The sequence below is a fragment of the Opisthocomus hoazin genome, chromosome 17 (assembly GCF_030867145.1).
Source record: "Opisthocomus hoazin isolate bOpiHoa1 chromosome 17, bOpiHoa1.hap1, whole genome shotgun sequence".
NCBI lineage: Eukaryota > Metazoa > Chordata > Aves > Opisthocomiformes > Opisthocomidae > Opisthocomus > Opisthocomus hoazin.
In genome coordinates this window covers 6,369,454-6,393,913 of record NC_134430.1, presented here as the reverse complement: position 1 = coordinate 6,393,913, position 24,460 = coordinate 6,369,454, and the positions used below count along the sequence as shown (strand labels likewise).

The following is a 24,460-nucleotide window of genomic DNA, read 5'->3' as shown; positions in this document are numbered from 1 at the left end:
GGTGCTGGCACGGAGCACGCAAAGAGCTTCACTGCCCCAGCCTAGGTGTCAGTCCACCATTTCCACCTCATTTAAGGCAAATTTGGGCCCACCGGGCTCCTAGCAGCTTTTCTAGGTTCTGCCTGTCCTGGGGATGTCCGTTGTGTCCCGAGATGCTGCTGGGAAACCCCTCCATCGCAACCTGTAGAGATTAATCAGAGAAGCTGGAATAATGTCTATTTTTCCCCATTTTGGAGGCTTTTTGGCGAGTAACCTCACCCAGGCTTGAGTTTTCTCCCTCCCCCACGCACGGGCTGCACGTGTGTGTGCTCAGAGCGAGGTGAGGGTGTCGTGGGAATCTCCTGCCACCGGGATGAGGGTACTGAGGAGCTGAGCGTCAGCGGAGATGGCGCTGACCGGGAGCGTGGGGAGGCGGCAGGGACCAGCACTGCAACCGCTCCGAAGCCCTGGCTCCGGCCCAGTGGAAAAACCCAGAGCTGCCAGGTATTTGTTGATGAAACGGGACGATTTCATGCGGCTCCGGCGACGCTTTCACCCGCGCCCGGGAGGCTGCTCGCAGTGCGAGGTTCCCTTTTTTGGAGGCGCCGGGAGAGACAGCCGCCACGTCCCCGTGACTTTGGGGTGCCTTGGTGCTCGGCCGATGTCACCGCTCGCTCTGCTCACCTCCTCCAGGACAATTAATGCAGAATAGAACAGGGTGCTCCCCTCTGCCTGAGGCCTGACGAGCTCGGTGCACCCCAGCCTGGGCAGCGTGCTTGGGTGCCAGGGGGCTGCAACCTGGAGCACCCACTCCTCGTGCTCCCATGGCACTGATGAGTGCTAATTAAGCCCTAATTAGCCATCAGTGGTTGCAAGGCGGTGCCCTGCCGGGGTGCATGGCTCGCATCCCGTGCGGTGCTGCCGTTGCAGCCGTTGGAGGTGGATTGCAAAGCTGGGTGGGATCCTGGGGTTAGTTAGCCTGGGGTTAATTGGGGAGCATGCCAGTGCATCTCTGCAGATGGGGAAAATGGGTCATTAAAGTGGGACCCGTGCATCAAACCGGGACTGGAGGCACCAGGTGCAGGGAGCTGGGATGAAATAGGGTCTGGTGCTGGGTGCAGTGGCTGTGGGACATGGTCATCCCGCCCGGCACCCCGGGATCCGCAAGTGCCAGAGACGTCGGAGCTGCACCCGGCTGCGATGCCCAAGTGAGCAGAGCTGCCTGGGACGTGGCTCCCAGCAGCACCCAGCCTCCGTAATCGGTTGGTTTTGTTTTCTTCTGGCATGGAAAGGAGCTGTTTCTCCCCGTTTATCAGTAAATAATTGTTTTGGGTGCGACTTGCGACTTGCTCGTTAGCTGCCTGGCAAGCTGCAATTAGGCTGTGGGTGAGGGCTGTAGGGAGGGCGGGGAAGCGGCTTGGCTCCTCGGGTGTCCCCGGTGCCGCTGGGGGGGCTCGCGTTGCTGGGCAGGACCCCCTGGACTTTTGGGTCTTTATTATGAGCCACATCCCTGGGTGCTGTAATTGGGGTGTAATTGGGTGACGCAGCTGGTCCTCCCTCTTTGCCCTCTTGCTTTTAATTGGGATTAATTAATGCCTTCTCCTCTGACTCTGGAAACCCGTCCTGTCTCCAGGCTGTGATGTTTAAAGCCGTGCATGGGACCCTGCGGTGTGGGTCACGTCGTCCCCAAATGTCCCTACATAGATGCCCTTAAAGCCACCACGGGCGATCCCCAGGGATGCTCGTGCGTGCCGGGGGGATCGTTGCAGCTCTGCTCCCTCCAGGATGCCTGGTCCTGGATGGGAACAGATCCTGGCTGTGGAGCATCCTGAGGCCCTTTATTTTCTGTGGTGAGAGCTCTTCAAACACCCTACCAAAGGCTGGAGGAGGAGGAGGGTGGGAGGGAAGGCTCCTGCTGCCGTGGAGAAGGGACAGAGAGGGAATCCGAATAATGTGGTGTGGGGGTCGGATGGGCACAGCTGGATTTGCAGGGGTTACCTGGTCCCCACGGGTCAGTCCCTGGCGCGTTGTCCCTTGTGGGGACGTACACATCCCTATGGACATTTCTCCACGGGGAGCATCGCGCAGCAGCACCCACTGCGTTGGGTGCAGCTTTGGCTCCTTGCCTTTGGGCTGAGCTCCACCGGATCGTGCCTGCTTGCTCTTCCAGTGGAGAAGGGGCTGCAAAGAGTCCGCAGGGAGGATGCGCCGTGGGGGTCTGCATCCTGGGAGCAAGGCATCGCCCTCCACCGACGGGAAATCCTCCGGATCCCCGGAACGCTCACGAGAAGCCGCTGCAGTGTGCACACCCACCCAGCCAGATGTGCGTGCGGAGGATGCTGGTTCCTGGAGTTGGGGCTGGCTTTGCAGGCAACTGACCTCTATTTGCGTCTGTAGCATCCCAAACCAGAAATAGTTTGCGAGGAGCACGTCCTCTGGGTATTTTTGGTTGATGTGCAGAGCCTGGCCGGGCTCTGGACGCAGCAATCCAGCTTCGAACACGCTCCGACCCGCGAGGAAATCGGACTCACGCCGGCTGCAAAGGGTGGGCAGCTGGCAAGGGGTGACTGGGGCTGAAGGGAGCAACAGTGCCGTGTCCTGCCTTCCTTCCACCAGAGCAGCGAGTTTTTGGGTCTAAACAGTGACTTTTTGGGTCTAAGTGGGTGGGGCTGTCTCCCTGGGGGGCTCCCTGAGCACCTGGGTTTTGTGCTGGGCGCAAAGCACCAGTGAAGGGACTGGGGAGGATCAGCCCCGCAGGATCCTCTGTGTAGACTCCGACATGATGCTTGGTAAAAAGAGTTTGTTTCTGTTTAGTGGGGTTTTTTTTTGTTTGGTTTGTTTTTGTTTTGTATTTTCCAAGGAGCTTTTTGGCTGCCGGTCCCAGCAGCCTGGTGCGAGGCCGAGGATCTGGCCAGGGCCATCCTGGCTGCGAAGCACCCGGCGGTGTGGGAGAGGGGCCCCGGGAACCCAACCATGGGGTGGTTTTTCCCTTCTGCCCCACCTCCCAACTCCCCTTTTGCTCTCGCCGGCTCCGGTGCCAGCAAAGGACGCGTCTGCAGCCGGGGTAACTCCGCCGGGGCCGAGCATCCCGCTGCCACAACCCCTGGGTGGAACGCGTTCCTGAATCCATGCCAGCCAGTTTCATGCCACTAGCGATACTGGGGATGCTGGGACAGGGAAGGGGAGCAGTTGCTTTCCGTCGGGCAGGATCGGGGTGCAAAGCCCCCACATTCTCAGCCTGCCCTTTATCCCCGCTTGCCTCGTGCCGGTTGGGTTTTTGCATCCCCTGGCTCAGGAAATGGCTGCTGCCCGCAGGCAGCCGGCCGTCCCCCTCCTCAACCCTCTCCCCTCTCATTTTCCTCCCTTCAGCCGGCGTGTTTTGCCTGATGGACTGTATTAAAGTCAGGATGTGAGGAGGACAAGCTGCCAGCGATTTGGCTGCGCGAGCCCTCCCCCAGGCCGGGTGTGTGAGAGGAGCAGGGCTGGATGCTGAGGGTTCGGGAAAAGGGAACCATTCCTTCCCTCCTGCTCCTCTTTCGATGCTCGGAGCAGGCGAGGGGCTGCGTGGGGTGAATCTCCTGCCCCTTGGGAAATGCTCTTGGTGAAATAGGTGGGGGTCGGGCACCTGATTTTTTTGGATAGGAGCTGCACACCGGTGGCTGGGCTATTCCTGAGCCTCTCAGCTCTGTGGCTCATCCTAATTGCTCCAAATTCGGCCAGAAAATTTCAGATCTCTCCCCAGAATGCCCTGACCCACACATGGGTCAGCATCCCACACCTTCTCTCCCACAGCAGTGCAGGGGACCGGGGGTTTTGGGGCCGATCCTGGCTGCCAGGTGGGATGCTCGCCCCAGCGCCCGCTCCCCTGCTGCAGGCACGGGCCGGATCCTGCCTCTCCCGGTGCAATTCCAGCTGCTCCCGGCAAGCGCAGTCGGGGTTTGCCTCCAGCTATAAATATCTCGGAGAGCAGCAAAGCCCCCAAAGGGTTTAGGCACTAAATATAGTTTCCTGCAGCAGAAAGACATCTTGCACGGAGGCCGGGCGGTGGGATCCCCTTCTAGGAATGGGGGGAAGGAGCGGACACGATGCAGGGGGATGATGACTTTCCATGCGGATACGGGGCTGGATGCTCTCCCTCCGGCCGGGGTCCTGGTCCCTTTGCACCCTGGCAGTGCCCAGCTGCTCCACTCCGGGTCTTGCTTACGCCGAGCAGCAGCAAAAGTTGCTGTCTGAGCATAGAGGAAAGGGACATAAAACATTTATAGCCCTTGAAAATCGTCAAGGAAATGTCTGCCTCAGTTAAAATAGCAAGAGCAGTTAGAGGAAAAAGAAAAAAGCTGAACTCAAACCCCAACAACACAGTTTGTGTGCTATTCCAGCTCTTATCCGAGTGCTTCCCATCCTCAGCTGGGGTTGCAGGCTCTCTGCCTCCTGCTTTCCCAGCTCGGTGGCTCTGGAAGATGGGACAAGGTCCGACCCCCCCTCCCCTGACCAGGAGGACCAACCCCCTCTGCAAACCCGGGCTGGTGGCTCTCCCAAGCACCTTAAAAATGCAATTTTGACTTAGAATGAAAGGGCACCAAGAAGTTAATTGGGTTCCTTCTTCTTTTTGATGTTTGCAGTGATGCCGGAGCAGGGTCGGTGCCTCCTGTGTGTCTCTGGCTGCTGTTCATTAGGGAAACCCCGAGCTTGAACTTCCCCAGTGCCTTCACCAGCTGCAGTGGGATTTATCATGGGGGAACGGGTCCTTCCCCTCCCCGAACTGTGGCGGGGGCAAGGATGGGGCAGGACATGAGGAGAAACAGACCCTCCTGGAGAAAGAGGCCAAACCCTGTGGGTAACAGGAATTTTAGTGGTGTTTTGTGTGACCCAGTATCTTCCAGAGAAAAAAATCCCCAGTCTTCTGGCAGGCAGCAGGACTCGAGGGTCACACATGCTTGCTCAACCTTGAGCTTCCCTGCCTAAAAATCCGTGGTTTAGCGGGTTTTCGTGGTGCTTTTCTTCCATCTGCAAACGTTCGAACCTGGCTGGAGGAGCACGGCTGGAGGAGCACGGCTGTTTCTGTGGGGTTGAAGACCGAGGTTCAGGGTCCACCATGGTCATGGTCTGGGAGCAGGTCGGGGCTCTCTGCGTTACCGAAGGGTTTGGGGACCGGGGCTTGGCTTGGCAAAGAGCTCCGAGGCTGGGTGGCTCCGGGACCGAGCGCCCGGCACGGCACAGCGTGAACCTCGCTGGTACGAAAAAGGGGAAATCAGTTCCCAGGAGGGGAAGTCCGGGGAGGAAGAGCAGGTCTGGGTGAATCGGCCAGAAGGACGTGGGGCGGGTGCTGCCCGGGGCGGCGGCGGGAGGGAGGGTGACCTGGGAAGCCACGTTTCCCTGGAGCTGACGGTCCCGCTGACGTGTGGAGAAGGGTTTCCGGGGGAAAAAAAGAATAAAAGAACCAGTTATGAAGACAAGCTGGCCTGTTTTGACTGGAAAACGAAGGGTCAGTTGGTGTTTCACCCTAATGAAAGTCTTGACTTTTTTATGTTTGCTTTTGCGACGACGTGCCTTGCTGATGGGATCACACCAGTAGTGACTCACATAAAAATCTTCCCATTTTCTGATGTCAAAATTTTGGGGCTGTTTCCTTTGCCCACTGGGCTGTGAGGGCTTCTTGGTGTCCCGCTTCCAGGTTTTGCCTGCTGACTTCAGAGCTGGAAACCCTTTTCCAAGCACAAGGAGAATGGCTGGACTCGTGGAGTCTCCGAAGCTCAGAGGAAAGCACGGTGCTCGGTGGGAGATGGCCACTGCATGGAGAGGTTCTGCCTTGCTCTGTGCCAAGGCCAGAAACATCTGGTGAAAGATGGAGCAGAAACCCCCTTCCTATCTGGGTGTTTGCTGAAAGCTGAGGGAAACAACAGGGTGTAAAATAAAAAATATCGGCATTTCTCCCCTCGGGGACTTCCCAGTGCCGTCTCCAGCTGGGGAGATGTTTCATCATGCTGAGTGTGGGCTGAAAGCAGCCCCGTGGCTTCTCCTGCCGGGGGCTGCTGGGGAGCCGTGAGCATCCTGGTGCCCTGGGAGCATGCTGCCCCGGGATGGAGCTCTCCCTGCTTCAATTTTCCTCTTGGTCTGATGGCTTTTGGGTTGCGGGTGAGACGAGTTGCAGGGCTCGGGACAGGGAGGCTGGGCCTTGGGTGCAGTTGAGTGGTAATTGTGGGGGGGATGCTGGTACCAGTCCACTCACAGGGATGCTGGTACGTCTGACAGCGCACTGCCCATGCATTCTCAGAAGGAGATTTCTCTTTCTTCCCCTCTCAACCTTCCCTGGCCAGGCAGAACGTTTGTCTCTCTTCGTGTCTCTTCCTCTCATGCTTCCAGCCGCTGGGCACTGCAGCAAACCACTCCGGATGAAAAAAAGCAGCCCCAGATGCGGTGAAACACCCTCCTCTTGCCTTGGTTGGTTGTTCCTCACCTGCTTCCAGGGACTAGATCGGAGAGCTGGTTGAGGTGTTTTTTATTTTCCCTCTACAATAATAAATTTTTCTTCCACAGCAGGGACTGGAAGCCCTGAATAGCTCTGAACAAACAACACAAAATGCGTCAGGCAGGGGTATTTCCACCAGCAGGCTGAAGCTGCTTTGAATCTTTGCTGTTGTAGAAAGATGAAGCGGAAAGCTCCTTCCCGCCTGGAGGTTTGCAGAGAGCTGCCCGGGCTGAGGGAAACAACAGGGTGTGAAATAAATATCGGCATTTCTCCCCTCGGGGACTTCCCGGTGCCGTCTCCAATTCAGACCCGCAGGTGAACGCCGCCGAAACGCCTGCGAGCGGGAGGATGCTCAGCAGTGGTGGATTATGGTTTTCGTTCTTTTTTTCTTACTGGAAAAAGCTGTATTCGTATGAAAACCAATCGGTTTCTGTGGTCTTTAAGGGAAGGAGCATCCCAGAGGTACCAGTGAAAGCTTATTGCTTTATGCTCAGTGTTGCAAAAAGGCTTATAAAATTAAAAATAGCGTGGAGAGGGTGTGTGGGGGCTTTTGTACCACGTGCACCATCTTGCAAGAGCCTTTTGCTTGTGGACTCTGGGACGGCAGCGAGGACCGGGAGACTGAGACGTGCGGGAGCTGAGCCCCCGTAGCTCGTGATGTGTGTGGGAGCCTGGTCCTGAGCACGCGATTAAACCCGACGGATGCTCTGAGCCCACCGGTCCCTTCCCGGTAGCAGAGGCGCGGGCAGCCGTCGCATCCCCCGGGAGCTGCCGTTTTGGGGGTGAAACCTCGGGGATGCGTCAAGCACGGGACTCCCAACCCATTTCTGCTCTTCATGGGGGAGGTGGGCTGCTCCAGGGGAACCGAGCTGAGCCCACCGCAGCCCCCGAACGTGTCCACATCCCACCGGGGCAGTGGGAAAGTAGGTCGTGGCTGCGCTGGCGTGGCGGGCTCCGTCCTACATATGTAAATTGGGTCTATTTCTGGCCGCTCGCATGACTGCGGGCTCAGGCGGCTCTGAGCAATGCCTCGCTCTCCATCCCCTCCATGGGGCTCGTCCCGGCAGTGCCGGGGCCCTGCGCGTGGGTCCAGTCCTGCTTCCACCTCTGGGGTGAACGGCGGATGTTCGTGGGTCTGCAGTTTTGGGCTGAAGCTTTGGGATCACCTCCCAGTCCAACCGGGCAGGGAAAGTGAGATGAAACCTCTCCCCTTCACTCCTAGGATGGGTGCTGAGCTCCCTGCCTCCATCCTGCTTGCGCTGGGCGTTTCTGGCAGCAGTTGCGGGCGGATCCCACCCTGGCTCCCTGCTTCCCAGTGTTTTGGGGGTTTTTAATCCCTCCTAGTGACACGGCAGAAAAAAACCTCCCTTTCAAGCTGCCTTGGCAAAGCCTGAAGCTTGTCTGGACAGCCTTGGGGCACCTCAGTTCTTCTCCATCCCCACCAAGGGGTCGGGTCTCCCTCCAGTGGTTCCCCTCTAACCCAGCGCAGGATTACTCCGGCTGATCTCCTTCAGGCTGGAGTCCCTCTGAAAACCGAGGCACGTTTGCATTTGGCAAGCGCAGCATCTTAATCAACATCCATTACAATTTCCATGACAACTCCGGGGAAGGTGGGCAGAAACTCCTTCCCGCCAAATGCAGGCAAGCTTGCAACCGCCCTGTCCTACTGCTCGGGTCAGCGGTCAGCAAAGCACCACCCTTGATTCATTTTGCCTAATTAAACACCAGAAGGAAAAGGGGTCCTTCGTTTTTTTTTCATCTGCCATTTGGGGGACCTGCTGTTGGGGAGGGGGAGTCGGTGTTCATCTCCAGCTGCATGCAGAAGGCTCTAATATATTCCTGATTAACCATTATTAGGAGGTTCATTAGCTGTGGCTCAGCACGAGGACGTATTGGGAGAGGCAACAGGGCTCAAGCTGAACTGTACCAGTTTTGGGAGCAGATGGGTGAGGGTTATCATGGCATCTCCTTTCCATGCCACTTAAAAGCGCCACGAACGAAGCATCCCCGCGACCCCCCTGGTTTTTGATGCGTTTATGGCTGTTTTCATGGTTGCTGTGCAACCCGCACCTGCGTGCTTCCTGCATCCCTAAAAATGATGCTGGGAGCACTCCCGTGGCTGGGGCTGGTGGCCTTGGGTGAGCTCCCTGCAGCCGAGGATGGGGCAGCTTGCGGGGCAAGCTGGTGGGGGTTTCCGGAGCGTTATGGGCTGGAGCATCAGGAGCAGCTTCAGAAAGTGGTTTCCCATGTGCCAGTGTTGGTGGGATTTGCACAGAACACCCGAAGAGCTGTTAAAGCGCAGGGAGCCGCCTGGCTCTGCGGGCTCTGCCGCCTGCCCTCGCCGTGGGCGCAGGATGCGGCCCCTCCGCCTGCTCCCGGTTGCTGACCCGGCGCGCTTGGAAACCGTGGAGAAAATCCCCCTTGATGGGGACAATTTCTTTGCTCTTGGAGCTCGTGGCTGTGGGAGGTCTCGGGTCTGGCTCCTCAAGGGGCAAAAACCCACCATGCATCTCGGCTGTAGCGCAGAGGGCCAGCCGTGACCGTGGGTCCTCGGTTAGGGGATGGGGAAACTGAGGCAGCAGCTGGGAGGGAAAGGAGCTGGCAGCCGAGAGGGTGGTTGGGAGAAGGGGGGTGGTTTGTAGGGCTGGAGGATCTTTCCTCTAAGAGCAAAGAGCTGCCTCTCGCAGCCCTCCTCTCATCCCTCGGAGGCTCAGTGTTCTCCTTGCCACCTTAATGACCACAATTAAGCCACTCCCAGAAAATGAAGTGGCATTTAAAAAAAACAAAATAAAATTAAAAAGCCCACAATTGCTTTTTGTGGTCATTAAGAGGCTTTTTACTCCCGCGGCCGCCTCTCCTGCGGTTTCGGTTGAGCATCCCCTGGCACGGTGACAGCGCCCCGGCTCACCGAAGCCATCCCATGCTCCCCGGGGGGGCTGTTTTGAGGGGTCCAGATTCCTCCTTAGTCCCCTGGGGGGGGGAAAAGCAGTTACGGTGCATCCAACCTGTGCCAATAACCCCCACAGTGGGACAATTTGCCCCACAGAAGTGTTCCCCATGGAGGGAGGTGACACGCTGTTGGCCTTCTGCCCATGGAAGAAGGTGGCACCATGGTGGCCTCGGACCAGGGGGATTTCTGCCTCCTGAGTCACCCTGGCTGCCCGGGCATCACGTGCCCGAAAGCAGAAGAGGTTCTTCAGCTCGGCTCGTGGTCCCTGGGCTGTGTCCCCATGTCCCTGAATAAGCGTGCTGAGCTCTTCGCGTCTCTGCCGGTCCTGGGGAGGGCTGAGTCCTTGCTGCTCCCTGTCGGAAACCTCACGGAAAAGAGATCTGAGGTGCAGCGTGGCCCGTTCCCGTGTCCCACCTCCGTCGTGGGTGGATTTCCCTTGGCACGCAGGCATTTCCAGCCAAAACCTTTCCTTCCACAAACAGCCGTGAGCTCATTTTCTGCTTCCCACAACACAATTAAGCATTGTCCTCCCCGCTCCACTGAAAAGAAGGAGGGGACATGAGCTAAACCGCTGCGATCGGCGGCCTGATGGCTCCCCGTTCCCCTTCCCAGCGTCGCAGGACCTGGGATGCAGCTCCCAAAGCATCCCAAAGCCTTTCCCCCGCTGCGGGGAAGGGTTTTGCCCTGGGAGAGGAGGGGACCTGCCAGGTCATGGGTACTGAATCCACGCTGCTGCTCCCTGCCCGCGTCTGGGCATGAGGACCGACCCAGCTCGGTACATGGGTGGGAGGGATGGGGCTGCGCTTGGCTGGCTGGTGAAGGGCATAATTGCTCTTTCCCTTGCCATTTCATTGTTTAGCAGAGGGCTGTATCGAAGCAGGCAGGGAACAGCAGCCTGGCAGCGCTGGTGCTGGGCTGGAGGGAGCGCTGGAACGCGCCCGACTGACCTGAGACTTCTGGTCGGAGGTTTGGGGGACAAGAAAATAATGTCCCCCTCTTTCGTGGGGCTGTGGAGAGCCAGCCCAAAGTGGGAGCTGGAGCTGGCCTGTAGTGCTTGAGCAGGGTGAGGAAGAGGAGGGTGTAAAGAGGCTCCTGGGAGTCCTGTAAACCCAAATGCTACTCGCTGGGTGCACACAGAGGGTCCTGAAGGGTCCCGATATTGTGGCATGAAGCCCCGTGAGCACACCCCTGTGCGACGCCGGCGGGAGCAGAGACTCCCTCTGCTCCGGCTGGTGGGTATTTATTTGCTGTTGGGGATTTGGCGTTAGGGAGAGCATCTCACCCTTCCCCTCGCCCACCTGCCGCTCAGCCCGTGCATCGTGCAACACCCGTCTCCTCCTCCTCCGTGCGTTACCGGCGACAGCGGGATGCACACCCTGGGACACAAAGACACCCCCAAACCCCATTATCTCCAGCGAGGAGAGCTGTGCCGGCATCACGCATGGAGCCAGCACAGATGGGGAGGTGCCACCAGCCCCTCTTTGGAGCCCATCTGCTCAGCATCCCGGTGCTGGCCGTGCTTCGCCAAATCCCCGTGAGTCACCCGCACCTCGTCCCCGCGCGGGGTATTTTTACATCCATCTCTTCAGGCTACCGTGTCGCACATCTCCCTCCGCAGCTTTACGTTTTTTCCCCCCCTTAATTAATGGAAACCATCCAGGTGTGTAATAATAGCGCCGGGTGACCTGTATTTTGCATGCTCTGCATTGTAATTAGGAGCCGGAGCACAGAGACCGCGCTCCCCGGTGTGGCAAACCTCTCCTGGCCGTAATTAGGGAGAGAAAACCAGGGGATTTTTTTTGTTCCATGGTGGGAAATGTGGCAGGAGGGGGGACCAAGCCTGGATCCGGGCCCGCTGCCTCCCACCCATTTCCAGCAGCTCCCGTCTCCACTGTGCCATCCCAAGGTGTCGATCCAGTGGGATATATGGTCGTTGGTAGGTTTTAGGCCTGGAAAGGACCATGCAATCATCAAATCCAGGGTTTTATACAGCTCCTTCAGGCTCGAGGATGCTTTTCCTGTGAAGGATGTGGGGTGCGTGGCCAGAGCCCCCGTGGCCTTGGCTCCTGCGTATGGAGAAGGCACATGCCAGCAACAGGCAACCAGCGCTGAGAATGTGCCCGGGGCAGCAACCTGGGGGTGTTGAACCCAGGTTTGCCGGGACTCATTCCCGTATCTTGCTTGTTGCATCGTTGCACAGGGAGGTGATTAACCCCCGAGAGCATTGCAGAGCTGCCGGTAGCCCACAGCCCATCCCCCTCCAAAGTGCCCATGTTTAGGTATTGTCCCTTGGTTTGGGATCTTCCTACCCCCCCGCAGGTTTTCTGCTCCCCAGGCTGTCTGCTGGGAGGTCGCAGACTACTTCTCATCCGTGCCGGGCAGAATTAGGCTCCCTTGAGCCATCTGGTCCCTGCAGGAGCAGACCCTGGCTCAGCTCCCCACAAGCCCTGAGCTGCTCCCCGCAGCCCCGTACCCGCACAGGGGACAGCCTCCAGCAGCACCCGTTCTGGGGACGCCCCGGTGAGGGGCTCACCCACACGGGGGGAATTACCCTCAGCACCTCCCCGTGCCTTCACCTTGGCTGTGCCTGGCTTGGGGGAAATCCCTTGTTCTGAGACCGCTGGGGTGCCAGGGATGGATGCCGCCTTCGGGGACTGAGTCTAGAGCCATGCTGGTGGAAATAGGGAGGGGAAGACACCCCGTGGGCATCTCCCACCTGTGTTTAGGAAAGGTCTGGACCAGACCCACCTGCTGTGGTTGGGAAGAAGATGGAGAATAAGGGGACATCTCTCCCCGCACTCAACGGGGAGCCCCGGGGAGGATGCTCTTGGCCGGGTACCAGTCTCGGGTGGCACCTTGGTTCCTGCCTTGCTCTGGCTCACGGTGACCACTGTGTTTAAGCAGTGGCTGTAATTCCCTTTAATCCTCGCAGGCAGGCTCCCACTGCAACCCGCAGGTCACCGTCCGCTTCACCTGCTGGCTGGCGAGCCGGCGGCACACCGGAGGTTCACCGCGGGCAGCCCCGGCACCGGCGGCAGCGCCGGCAATCGGCTTAAGGAAGATAAAGCCGCAGAGACAGGAGGGACGAAGGGAGGTGGTGGGGTTTGTGGGGGGTGGAAATGAGGTATTGGGGGTCTTGCAGGTAGAACCTGGGGCCTCCTGAGTGATAGTGGTGTCACCCAAGGGTGACACCGGGTAGGTCACCGTGGGGGGGACTGCGTGGCAGCCTTTGCCCGCTCAGGACATGCCTAGCTCAAGGCTGGGCTGGGGTCAGATGATGATGGATGCCAGTGCTGAAGAGCACCGTTTTGGGGTGGGGGCAGCAGCCCTGTGCATCTAAGAGGGGGATTGTGGCATATTTGACCTCTCTGGGTAAAGCCTGGCCTTGGAGTCTCTTCTCCACCTGAATCCTGGCATTCAGGGGCTTTTTCTGGAGGCTTTCAGAGCAATTGCTTCCAGCGCACTGCGATGTCGTATGGACAGGGAGCATCACCTGAAATCAAATGCGAGAGCGGTGGGGGTGCTTGCTGCCTGCTGCAGCTGAGAAATCCCCCGCCTCCCACTGCACTTTCTTACTCCCATGCGCTGCATCAGTGTTTTCCAGCGGGGACCCCCAAAATTGTGTGCTGGCGTGGGGACAAGTGGCCATGTCAAGCCTGAGCAGTGGTCGAGGAGGCAACCCAGGCGGCTGGGTCACCCCGCACCAGGCAGGCAGGGGCAGGTAGGAGCAGGCAGGCACCACTGTGGTCATGGAGAATTAGTGGGAGACATGTCCTACAGCTGGAAAAATTTGGACCAGGCAACAGGAACCTCATGCTGGTCAGGATGTGCCAGGATAAAGGGGCTGCGGGATGCTGTGCAAACCCATCGCTGGAGGTGCTAAAGGCTGGTTTAGTTCTGCATTGGGAACCAGAGCCATGGAGCCAACCCTGACCGAGGGCAGGAGAGATGCAGCCTGGCTGGGGGGTCCCTCCCAGCCCTATTGCTCCAATTAGCGCAGCCAGTGCTGATTTCCAGGAAACATCCCTCGGTAGTGGGTCACCCGCACTATTTCTTCTGCATTGTGCCGCTCCACTGCCCCAGGGATGGCTTTGGGCTGGGAGTGGGGCTCGGTGGAGCCCGGCTGGGCAAGCACGGCCTCACCCCCTGCAAAGGGCAAAAATCAGGATTTCTGTGCAGCGCATGCGGGGAGCATCCTCTGGAGCATCCCTGCCGCAGCGTGAACCCAGAGAGGGAGCTACAAAAGGAAACTCCACGTTAATCCTGGGTGTCTGGCCAAGCTGCCTGCTCAGCCTGGTCCTGGTGAGGTTTCGGGGCCAGGTGGAGCAGAGCTGTTGCTGCTTCGCTGGCGTTCCCACTCCCAGATTGGGATGTGGCCAGAAATGCGCATTTTTAGAGCAGCCTGGAGTGAGTAAACCACTTTATTTTGGGTTGCTGGGGATAAACGTAGAGGACATCCTCTTCTCCACACCAGTAACGTGCAAATTTATAACCTGTTTTTTTTATTCTGGCTGACGTAATTGTGCCTTCCCTGTCCCTGGGTTTGATGCGCCCTTCTGAAACCTTGTCCCTGGGGATGCCACGTGTAGCAGCGAGTCCCAGAGGTTAATGATACAAGGCGCTAAAAATAGCACTTTTTATCTACAGAACATGCCTCCTTGTGCATTTTGGGAAGCCGGCAGGAGGAAAGGCGGAAGCGGAGCTGGGATGAGCACGAGCTCCGGGCTGCTGGGTGCAACGTGGAGGTTGGGGTGCTCAGGGGTGCTGATGCTGGTGGCTATAGGGAAGAGCAAGGGAGATTCCTGCTCCTCTCCAGCGCCTTTCATGGTGAAGTGGATGGGTGAATAGACTTACAGCCGTGACTTGGTTTCCCCATGGGTGAAAAGGGGGTGGAGGTGCCTTGCTGAGCTCGGAGACTGGCGGAGGGTTATGAGTTCCTGGGGAAATAAGTGCCCCTTTGGTCAGCCGAGGGTTGCTCACCCATCGCAGTGCTGCAGTGCGTGTTGCTCGCTTCTGCCCCTGCATGTGCACCTCCCTGGTGTCATTTGAGCATTTAGGTAAATCCTCGCTTTTATTACACCATAAAAAAATATCCATCAAATGCAAAGGCAGGAGGTTTTATACTGCCCTCCCCCCACGGCACAGGCAATCTGCCGGGATCCGAGCGCCCAGCGAGGGCTGCGGGTAATCCCCTCCGCCATCGCATCCTTAATCCTCGCCCTGTCCCTCGCTGAACTGGCTGCGGGGCGGAGGAAGCGAGCACGGGGCGAGCCTGGGTTTGCTTCCAAGCGAGCGATGGCCGGGGTTGGGTGAGGGTGCTGCCCGGACGGGGCCGGAATCTGCTGGTGGGGAGCGAGGAGCTGTGCAAGCCCATCTGCTGGGGTTGCGTCGCGGTGGGTTTGCACCGAGATGTGTGTCCCGCTGCTCTCCTTGCGCAAGGGAAGGCTGGAAGGGACACCAGCCACTGATGTCCCCAGCTGGAGGGAGATATCCTGGATTTGGAGGACCTGGGAGCCAGATTTGCAGGAGCATCACCATTTCAGCCTGGACTTTGGGGACTGGGTACCCAGGAAGAGCCGGTTGGTGGGACCACAGTCCCCTGTCCATCAGCTGCGCCTCATCCCAGTGTTTTCGGTCCCCAGTTTGAGCACCCGAACGTGCTCCCCAGCACAGATCTGCTTCCCCGGGTCTCTCACTCTCCAAACAGTGGCAAAACAGCCACAGGGACCCGGACACCTGGGCTGCAGCCTGGGTTTCCCAGCTTGCTTGCACCCAAGCCTTGCTGCTTCCTTTGCATGCAAACCATCTCCCGTGGCTTTCCCAGCATCGTTTCTGGCACTGGGTGGGCACCCAGGATTTGCGCTGAGCCCTGTGCAGGGCTGGGAATGTGGTGGGAAGATTGCCACCAGCCGTGAAAAGAAGTAGGGAAAAGGAGGCAGATTTTTTGACACAAATTCTTGCTTTTTAAATTTTTTTTTCTGCGGGCTGAGCAACAGCTGGGTGAGTTGTAACCTTGTCGCACCTCTGCTGAGCGATAGCAGTCGGGGACCTCGCTGCTCGCTCCAGCTGGCGGAGAAATCAATGGTAGTGGTAGTTGTACGAGAGGAAGCGTGACAGGCGAAGGATGTGAGCGCGAGGAGGTTGGCAGGGAGAGGCCGTATCTTTTATTAGAGCAACCGATACAGTTGGGGAAAAAAAGCTCCAAAGCAGATAAGCTTTTGGGCTCACAAGTCCTTATTCAGGTCCTAAATAGAAACAGCTAAGTCAGATCACTGGGTTTATTTTAATCAATTTTAGATCTGAAAAAAAGACTGGTGAGCTGCAAATCTTTTTTTTTTTTTTCCTGGTGATTTTTTTTCGCTTGCTTCTTTTGTTTTCCGGGGAGCCCCGTCACTGTGTAGTGCTGGATGGTGCTGTGAGCATGTCAGGTGAGATGCTGGGTTGGGTCTTGGCCCCAACAGCCCCAGACACACCAGTTTTTGGCTTTCCACATCCCCTGAGGAGAGGCTGTGTGAGACAGAGGCATCCGCTCCTGGATCCTCTGCCAGGCTATTTCAGGCTTTTGGAGAGATGCTGCCCAGTTGCTTTGTGACTCAGTTTCCCCACCTGAATGGCAGAGAGAATACTCTCTGCAAGCCAGGCTGTCCCTACAACTTAGACCTGCCCTTTTCAGGTGCGTGGAGCTCAAGGAGGTGTGTGTCACACCAGGATGCTGCCGTTGTCTGTGGGATCAAGGATGGTCCCATTGCAGGGCTCCTTCTGCTCCGCTAATCCCCCTCAGGGCTGAATCTGAGCCCTCCAGCTGGGCAGTGGGGTCTCTCCCCGCTCCAGCATGGGCTGCTGTAAGCACACATAATCGTGGCTGTCCCCTGGGTCATGGCAACCCCACCCTGATCCTGCTGGCAGGGTGCTTCGAGGTGCCCAGGCTGGAGATGCTGCAGGTGCCATCCCGCCTGGACGGAGCTGGATGCAGGGATTTGCCCTCAGCCGTTCCCAGGGTTCATCCATCCATGGCGGACATCAGCACCACTGACCGCTTCCTCCTGCTGCTGGAGATCTCCTCTGCTTGGGAAACACAACACCTCCTCCACCAAGGAGAGGGGAACTGATGATGGGTGTCCATCCTTGGTGATGCACCCAGCGAGCACGGCACCTGGCACACAGCCCAGCGTCGCTGCTGTTGGCACAGTGCTGCCCTGGGCTCTTGCCAGCCTGGAAGAGGTGGAAATCCTTCGCTCTGCTGAAGTGACCCATCTTTGCCGCGTTGGAGGAAGACAAAGAGATTTGACGAAGGGGTGAAGGAAATGTGGTGGATCAAAGACTTGAACCTGTGTTCGACTGGTAGCCCTACACACTGGGACATCTTGCTGTGTCCAGCCAAGCCCTGCCAGCTTCAGAAGGTGGAGAAGAGCAATGGCTGCCCTTTTTTATTAAGATCCTGGACTCTGCCACTGATGTCCATTCCCTTGCTCTGCCTCAGTTTCCCTCTCCCAGTCAAGCACAGGAGGATGTTTTTCCCCTTCTGTGGCTGAGTGCCTTGGGATGGGTGAGTGGAGGTACCCGGGAGAGGCTCTGCGAGGGGTGTTTCCCTCCAGACGACTCAACCACAAATACCAGCTCCAACGCGTGCAGCCTCCACCCCTGCGCATGGTCCTGCTGCTTCGCTTCAGCTGCTTCTTCCCCGGCAAAATTAAATACCTGCTGTGATGATGGTAATACCCCACGCAGGGAAGAGGGTAAAGAGCAAGCAGGGGCTCACCTGGCAGCTTTCCCGGGCCAGCGGCGTGGAGGGGCTCTTGCTCCGGGACCAGTGGTGCCATCTCGGCCCCACGAGCAGCCTGGCCGGGCAGATGGATGGGGGGATCCCACCGCCGAAATGCAGAGCGTCTGCTTCAAGCTTCGGGGCTGATGCTGCCTGGTTGGTGTTGCCTTAAGGACGCTGGTTTTCGTCTCTCCGGCGGGCGTTGAAACGCTGCCATCTCGCTTACTGTATCAGCCATAATTATCGTCGGAAAGGCAGAATGGAAGCGGCTTGTTTAGTTACATTTCGTTAAGAGGACTTCATCTGGGGGCAGGAAACAAGGAGGCTCAGGCTGTATAAATATTTGAACAACTCTTTCCAGCAGCATAACCTCCTTTCACACGTACACCCGTTGGACGCGGATGGGATACTTGGAAACCTTTCCCACCGCGTGCAGAAAGCCTTCAGCTCCCCTGTTCCCGGTGCAGGGGCAGTGAGAGGGTGGGGTGGTTGTGTCCGTTGGCCGAATCTTTGCTCATTTATATGCCTTGAAGCCTCCAGCTCTTTTTAATTTCTCGGTAAGCCGAGCCCTATGGGGCTGGCGGCGTTTTCTGGGCAAGGACCGGTAACCAGAGACGGGCAATGCTCAGGTCAAGGCTCTCTGATCTTCAGCAGATTTGAGCCATTTTCTTTCATCTCAAAACCTGAGCTTTATTGGCGTGCTGCAGCGCCTAAGCGCTTCCAGACAGGACACACAGGGGACCAGGTCCCGGTCTCGCAGCGGTGGACGCGTTTGGGGTGACCCCATTGCTGGGGGCTGTCCCAGTGCTCCAGCAGCTGCCAGGTCCCCTGGGACCATTTCTCCTCCCTTTGCACAAAACAGGGCGACAGCCAAACAAGCAGAGTTTGAACGACTGCAGAAGCTGTCCCATGCTTGAGGAGCTACTGGAGAGAGCCCAGCAGAGGGCTGTGAGGATAAGGAGGGGACTGGAGCATCTCTGCTACGAGGAGAGGCTGAGGGAGCTGGGCTTGTTCAGCCTGGAGAAGAGAAGGCTGAGAGGGGACCTTAGAAATGCCTCAAAATATCTGCAGGGTGGGGGTCAGGAGGACGGGGCCAGACTCTTTCCAGGGGTGCCCAGCGACAGGACAAGGGGCAACGGGCACAAAGTGAAGCAGAGGAAGCTCCAGCTGAACCTGAGGAAGAACTTCTTCCCTCTGAGGGTGACAGAGCCCTGGCCCAGGCTGCCCAGAGGGGCTGTGGAGTCTCCTTCTCTGGAGATATTCCAGACCCACCTGGACGCGGTGCTGTGCAGCCTGCTCTGGGTGACCCTGCTTGGGCAGGGGGTTGGACTGGGTGACCCACAGAGGTCCCTGCCAACCCCGACCATTCTGTGATTCTGTGCAGGGAAGTTTTTTTTAATTGCAATTTTATTTTTCTTTGCCACACATCAGGTTTGATTGCTGAACGCCTCTGGGTGGGTTGGGGAGGGCAGCCGTGCAGCCGCCGAGCTGCAGGGGCCGGTGCCGTCGGAAGGGAGGTTGATTACTTTTCCAGACGAATAACTGCACCAGATAAAGTTCAGGACAGATAAATATAGGTTGAGGGCTCTTTGTGTGTGGACTAGAAAGAGGAAATACCTTTTTTTTCTTTTTTTCCCCTAAATCGAGGAGCTCCAGCAGTGATCTGCTGTGGGTGGGAAACGTCGACCTGATCCTGAGTGCTTTTGGGGGGAGGCGGGCTGATTTCGTGGCTGAAAAATGCAGTTGAAATGAATTTTGTGGCCTGGACGACTGCTGTCTCGCTCAGAGAGACTGGGTAGAGCCAGGATGTGGCCCCAGGCTGGCTGCTGGCCTTTCTCTGCTTCGTGGCATCACCTCTCCTCCCTGGGCATGGCAGGGTGGGTGGGGAGTCGGAGGAGATGGGAGCGCAGCGCCTGCGAAACCTTGCTCCGTCCCTGCCTTGCCTTTAACGCACCGGGCATCGAATCGTCGCGTCTCAAGGGCTGGCGCCAGCATAATTCATCTTGGAGAGATGAGTAATGAGGGAGAACAGCAGAAATTGGGTTACTCTTGGTGGTGAGAAGCGCTTCCATGTGCATTGGGAACTACTCACCATTTGCAAGGAGCCTGAGCTGGGGTTTTCACACCCCCTTTGCAGCACTAACCCCTGGTTGCTCTGAATACAATCACCCGTCGATCTGTTTTTAAGGTGCAAAAAAATTTGGGTATTTAAGTGTCAAGCAAGCAACACTTGGCATTTGCACATCTTTCAAGTGCTGATTGATTAGCTCTCTTGCCACCCCCGAAACCAGGCGCCTTCCCCCAGTGACAGTGGCACAGCAGTCATAGAATCAGAGAATCACAGAATCGTAGAATGGTTTGGGTTGGAAGGGGCCTTAAAGATCATCTGGTTCCAACTCCCCTGCCATCAGCAGGGACATCTCCCACCAGCCCAGGGTGCTCAGAGCTCCATCCAGCCTGGCCTTGGGCACTGCCAGGGAGGGGGCAGCCACAGCTTCTCTGGGCAGCCTGGGCCAGGGCCTCACCACCCTCATGGTGAAGAATTTCTTCCCAATATCCAATCTAAATCTGCCATCTTTTAGTTTAGAGCCGTTCCCCCTTGTCCTGTCACTGCACCCCCTTGTGCAAAGCCCCTCTCCATCCTTCCTGTAGCCCCTCCAGGCACTGGCAGCTGCTCTAAGGTCACCCCGCAGCCTTCTCTTCTCCAGGCTGAACAGACCCAGCTCCCTCAGCCTGTCCTCGTAGGAGAGGTGCTCCAGCCCTCGGATCATCTTCGTGGCCTCCTCTGGCCCCGCTCCAACACATCCAGTCCCAGGAGATCACTGCACCTCACTGGGAACCTGGTGGCCCCAGCGTTATCCCCGCACCCCACTCACTCCGCACCCCTTCTGGGTTTTGCTTTGGGATCTTGCCCTCAGGACGGTCTCAACAAGGATCAACCCCCAGGCCAGAGTCCATCCCAGCTTAGGGGCTTGCAATAGATGGAGGAGGTGGGAGCACAGCGCCTGCGAAACCTTGCTCCGTCCCTGCCTTGCCTTTAACGCACCGGGCATCGAATCATCGCGTCTCGAGGGCTGGCGCCAGCATAATATTTTGTTAGCGCTGCTGCCTGCCTCGTCGGTGCTTGAACGCAGAAGAGCTGGGAAATCCGGGCGGGGAGGGAGCGGGATTGGGTTTCCCCCTCTTTGGCCGTGCAGCGTGGCCCGCCGAGAACAAGGATGCCAGTGTCCGAGGCGCCGTGCATCAAACCATCCCGGCACCTATTTTTTTGTTCCCCCTCCTTTCTGCTGCTGGGGTTGTGGAGGAAAACTGAAGCTGGAGAGACCCGTTTGCTCCGTGGGGCTCGTGGGCACTGGGTGCGTGGTGGGGGCTTTTCTCGGGCTGTGGTGTCAACCCTTCCCTGGCCACAAAGCAGGGACGCGAATGGGCTCCTGTTGGCAGAAAATAGGGTGGATAGGGGGAAAAAAAAGCAGCTCTTTCCCTATCTGAAGTTGGGAGAGTAAATATTTTCTCCTCACTTGGGAGCTGGTGGGCCTGTGGAAACGCTGGCGTTGCCCTCAGGTGACCCGGGGAGGGAGATTCAGGTGCGCGGAGGAGCTCAAGCTGTCACCAAAACCCAGCCAGCTCTCAACAGGGCTTGCGCTCAGCCGCGGCCAGGGCTGCTGGTGGCTGTGGAAGGGCTGAACCTCTAGTGAAGGGCCAAGAGGAATCGGCCAGTCCTTGGGACTGGAGAAAACCCCTGACAAAGCCAAAGTAACCAGGGACCTACTTATTTTCACCTACTGTTGATGGGAGGGTGCATGAAGGCGTCATGTTAAGTGGGAATAATTAGTTCAGGTCCCCACCGAAAGCCTCTCAGGGGTAATTAGGAGAGTAATTAGGAGAGAAGAGGCTGCTTTCCAGCAAGGTTCAGCCCCGGTTCTTCTTGACCCACGTGTCCCCACAGCTCCTAATCATTAGGTTTGTTTTACTGCAGGGCAAAACTTTGGATGTACATGACTTTCCATTGAGGTGCTGTCATGTCTCAGGTCTGACTTAAGAGCTCTTGAGAGCTTGAGGTTTTATTTTGCTTCTAGTTTTGAAGGATGAAGGTGCAAATTTCTGGTCTTCCCTTTCCAGTAAATGGGGCTGGAAATGAGGTTTTTCTGTCCATCTCTTTGCGGGGGAGAGCAATGAGGTTCAGTCAACGTCCTGGGTCTTGGGGCATGGAATTGAGAGGAAAAAGGAAAAGGTTAAAAATAAAGGAGGGGGGGGAAAAAGGGGAGGAAAATGTAAAAAAAAAAAGAAAGGGAAAAAGAAATGGATGAAAAAGAGCTCAGGAGGGGAAATGCTGTCAGAGCCAGCGCACATCCAGCTCATGGGAGCGGCTCTTGCCAGGCTGGAGATGTTCTCCTGCCGCCAGCCTGGCCACCTGGCTTGCCGGCCGTGGTCCCAGGGTGCAGCACCCACCCCAGCTTTGTGGGTGCTGTGTATGCCTTAGGAAGGGAGAGGAGGGCTCTGCTCCCTGCCAGCCCCCTCCCTGTGGGCAGGCACCTCTTCACCCCCCTCCCAGCTTGCAAAAGCCATCTCCAGCTCCACCTCTTTGGATCTGGATGGGATTTTTACTTTTTTCCCCTCCCTAAGGGTCAGTCCCTTCACCCCACGCTCAACGGTGGCTGCAGGATCCGGCCCGGGGCCCTCTCTCACCCGTGGGCCCCAGCCCAGGGGATGCTCCCAGCAGCGCTGGCCGCCACGGCGTTTGCACGGCTGCAAAACTCCAACCCTCGTAACAGGGCTTTTAACCTCCCTTTAATGTGACAGTGGCCCCGGGCATCGTTCGAGTCTCAATTTGATTTTTTTAATATCCGCTCTAAGCGAGGCCGTCTCGAGAGCTGGGGCTCTGGCAAGGTTGAAACAAGATGCAGAATAAACCACCAAGCCCGGAGCAGACCTGTCCCCCTCCAGCTCTGCCTTCCAGCTCGTCCCTGCTGTCATCCCACATCAGGAGGTCAAATCCTGGTTGGAGGGGACATCGTGCCTTTCCCCCACGGTCCTCGGGGAAGGGGGAAACTGAGGCAAGGGCTGATGATGTGCTTCCCCACAGTGTGCTGCCCACCAGCGCTAGCAGACATAACGTAATCCATGACACAGAGGTGACTTCTCCCGCTGGCCTCTCTGCCTCCCCCGGGAGGCTGCTCGCCCTTTTTTGTGTCTGGCTGGTGGGGAAACTCTGACGATCAGCCCAGAGTTTCAGCCAGGGGTTGGGAGAGCAGAGAGACAAGAGCTGCTGGGACAGCGGGGTGTGAGACGTGGATGTCCCTCTGCAGAGATGTGCCGTGGTCCCCAGAGCCCTGGGGATGGGAAAAGACTTGGTCCCTTCCCCTGCCCTGCATTATTTGCATCGATTTCTCAGGCAGGTAAACTGAGGCACGCAATGACTTGGACCCTGTGCGTGCCACCCAGACACAGCTCCTTGCCCCTTGACATCGCTGAAGAGGCTTATCTGGGCTGAACTCCATCTCCATGGACTGGGTACGGAGCATAGAATCATAGATTGGAAGAGACCTCTAAGATCATCAGGTCCAACCATCCACCCAACACCACCACGCCTGCAAAACCATGTCCCAAAGTGCCACATCTACACGGTTTTTGAACCCCTCCAGGGAAGGGGACTCCACCACCTCCCTGGGCAGCCTGGTCCAATGTCTGACGGGAACATCTTCCCCCAAGTTGGGTAGGGTGAGGGCTCCCGGAGGCCTGTCTGTGCTGCTGGGTCTCTGCAGAGGAGCTGGGGGCAAGACGGGAGCGTGTGAATCCCAAAGTGCCAATTAGCAACGTCCTACTGCTGGGAGGCTGCCGGGGAGGTGTTGAACAGACACAGCAACAACCCCTGTGCCAAACGCTCGAAGAAGGGCAGGAAAAAAAATACACAGAAAGTCCTATTTTGCAGCTCTTTAGAGAGCCTGGGTCTCAGGGAGGAGAGCGAGCTCTGAAACGCGCCTTTGTGGAAGGCGAGAAAAGCTCGAGACAGTTTTGCATGTTAAGCTGCAATAGGATTATGGAGCAGAGCAAATTAAATCAGTTCTGTAATGACTGGGGGGACTTCCCGCTGATGGCGGCGGCTCCCGAGTCCCGGGAAGGAAGCAGAGGATGGAGCCGGGGGGCTGAGACCCACCGTGAGCATCCGTGGATGGTGGCCTGGGGTCCGCGGGCAGCGTGCCGGGTTGGGCTGCCTGCGTCACCATGGCAATGCGCAATCCCAGAGGAATTAATGAGTCTGGAGCGCACCGTGAATCCTTTGGGGTGGAAAAAGGATCGGCTTGGCCAGGTAGAGCGGGGAGGTGGAGGAGGGCGGGTGGCAGAGTTGGGGGTGCGGGTATCCCGGCTGCCTGAGCCCTGCCAGCCCAGCTGGTGTTGCTCCATCCCATGCAGGTTGTCTCCATGGCCTGGGTTAACAGGATGCTCTCTGTAGGAAGGAGGGCATCGGAGGTCGGGGATGTTTGAGCGAGCAGGGATCTCCCCGCTCCTGGGTACCAAGGCGGGTCTGTAGAGCCCAGCTCTGGCTCAGCTCTTCCCCTACACCAGCTCAACCGGGCTTCGGGGAGCCTCCTGCCCTGCTCCCATGTCTGGCAGGAGCAGCATTTCCAGCCCCACCATCTCTGGCCAAACCCGCAGCCGTGGGGTGAAAGGCCACGCCGGTGCAGCAGGAGCCAAACGCGGCCGTCCCCGAGGGAGCTCAGGGCTTGGGGGGACCCCAGGGGAGCCCCAAGAAGCCACCTCCGCTGCCTGATGCAATCCCAGCCGATGCGTGGCAGAGCCTCGCTGGGCTCTTTTCTGCCTCTTGGTCTGGTGTTTTGCATGCAGCAGGAGGTGGGGACTTTGGTTTGTTTTGGGTTTTTTTTTTCTCCCCCATTTCCCCCGAGGTAAAAAGCAGAGCGTGCTGGGAGATGAGGTGTTAGCAACAATTTACATCGGGAGGTTTGCTATTTTTCATGCCAGCCCTGGCTCGGGGATATTTATCGTGTAATGGGGTAGGATCTGGCACTAATCCATTGAAGAATTAGGATAAAAAATGACGGTGGAGACAGATGATCCCGAGGAGGAGAAGGAAGAGATGCTGTCTGAAGAGCTGAGCCTGGTCCAGGGTACCTGGACCTGGTGGTTCATTATATTCCCGGAGCAATGATTAAACACTAACGAGCGTATGCGTCCGAACGCAGGTTTCGGGATGTGCTCGCACCCAGCCTGGCTCCTCGCAGCGTTGCCTGCGTTGGCAGCGGGGAATCGATACAAAGCCAGAATAATTGCTGCTCCTTGGTAA

General features: G+C 57.6%; 1 protein-coding gene across 2 annotated transcripts in view; it reads left to right on the top strand.

Moving 5' to 3' along the window:
• SDC3 (syndecan 3) overlaps nt 1-24,460 on the top strand; it is a 51,053-nt gene that overhangs the window by 6,663 nt on the left and 19,930 nt on the right. The window contains exon 1 of one of the 2 annotated variants that reach the window (XM_075437879.1): nt 23,004-23,467. The exons of the other annotated variant lie outside the window; for it this stretch is intronic. Within the exon in view, the coding sequence (XP_075293994.1) occupies nt 23,177-23,467 (291 nt within the window). The 5' untranslated portion in view covers nt 23,004-23,176. Of the gene's footprint in view, nt 1-23,003; nt 23,468-24,460 lie in introns of those variants that run through there. 2 annotated transcript variants of the gene reach the window in all.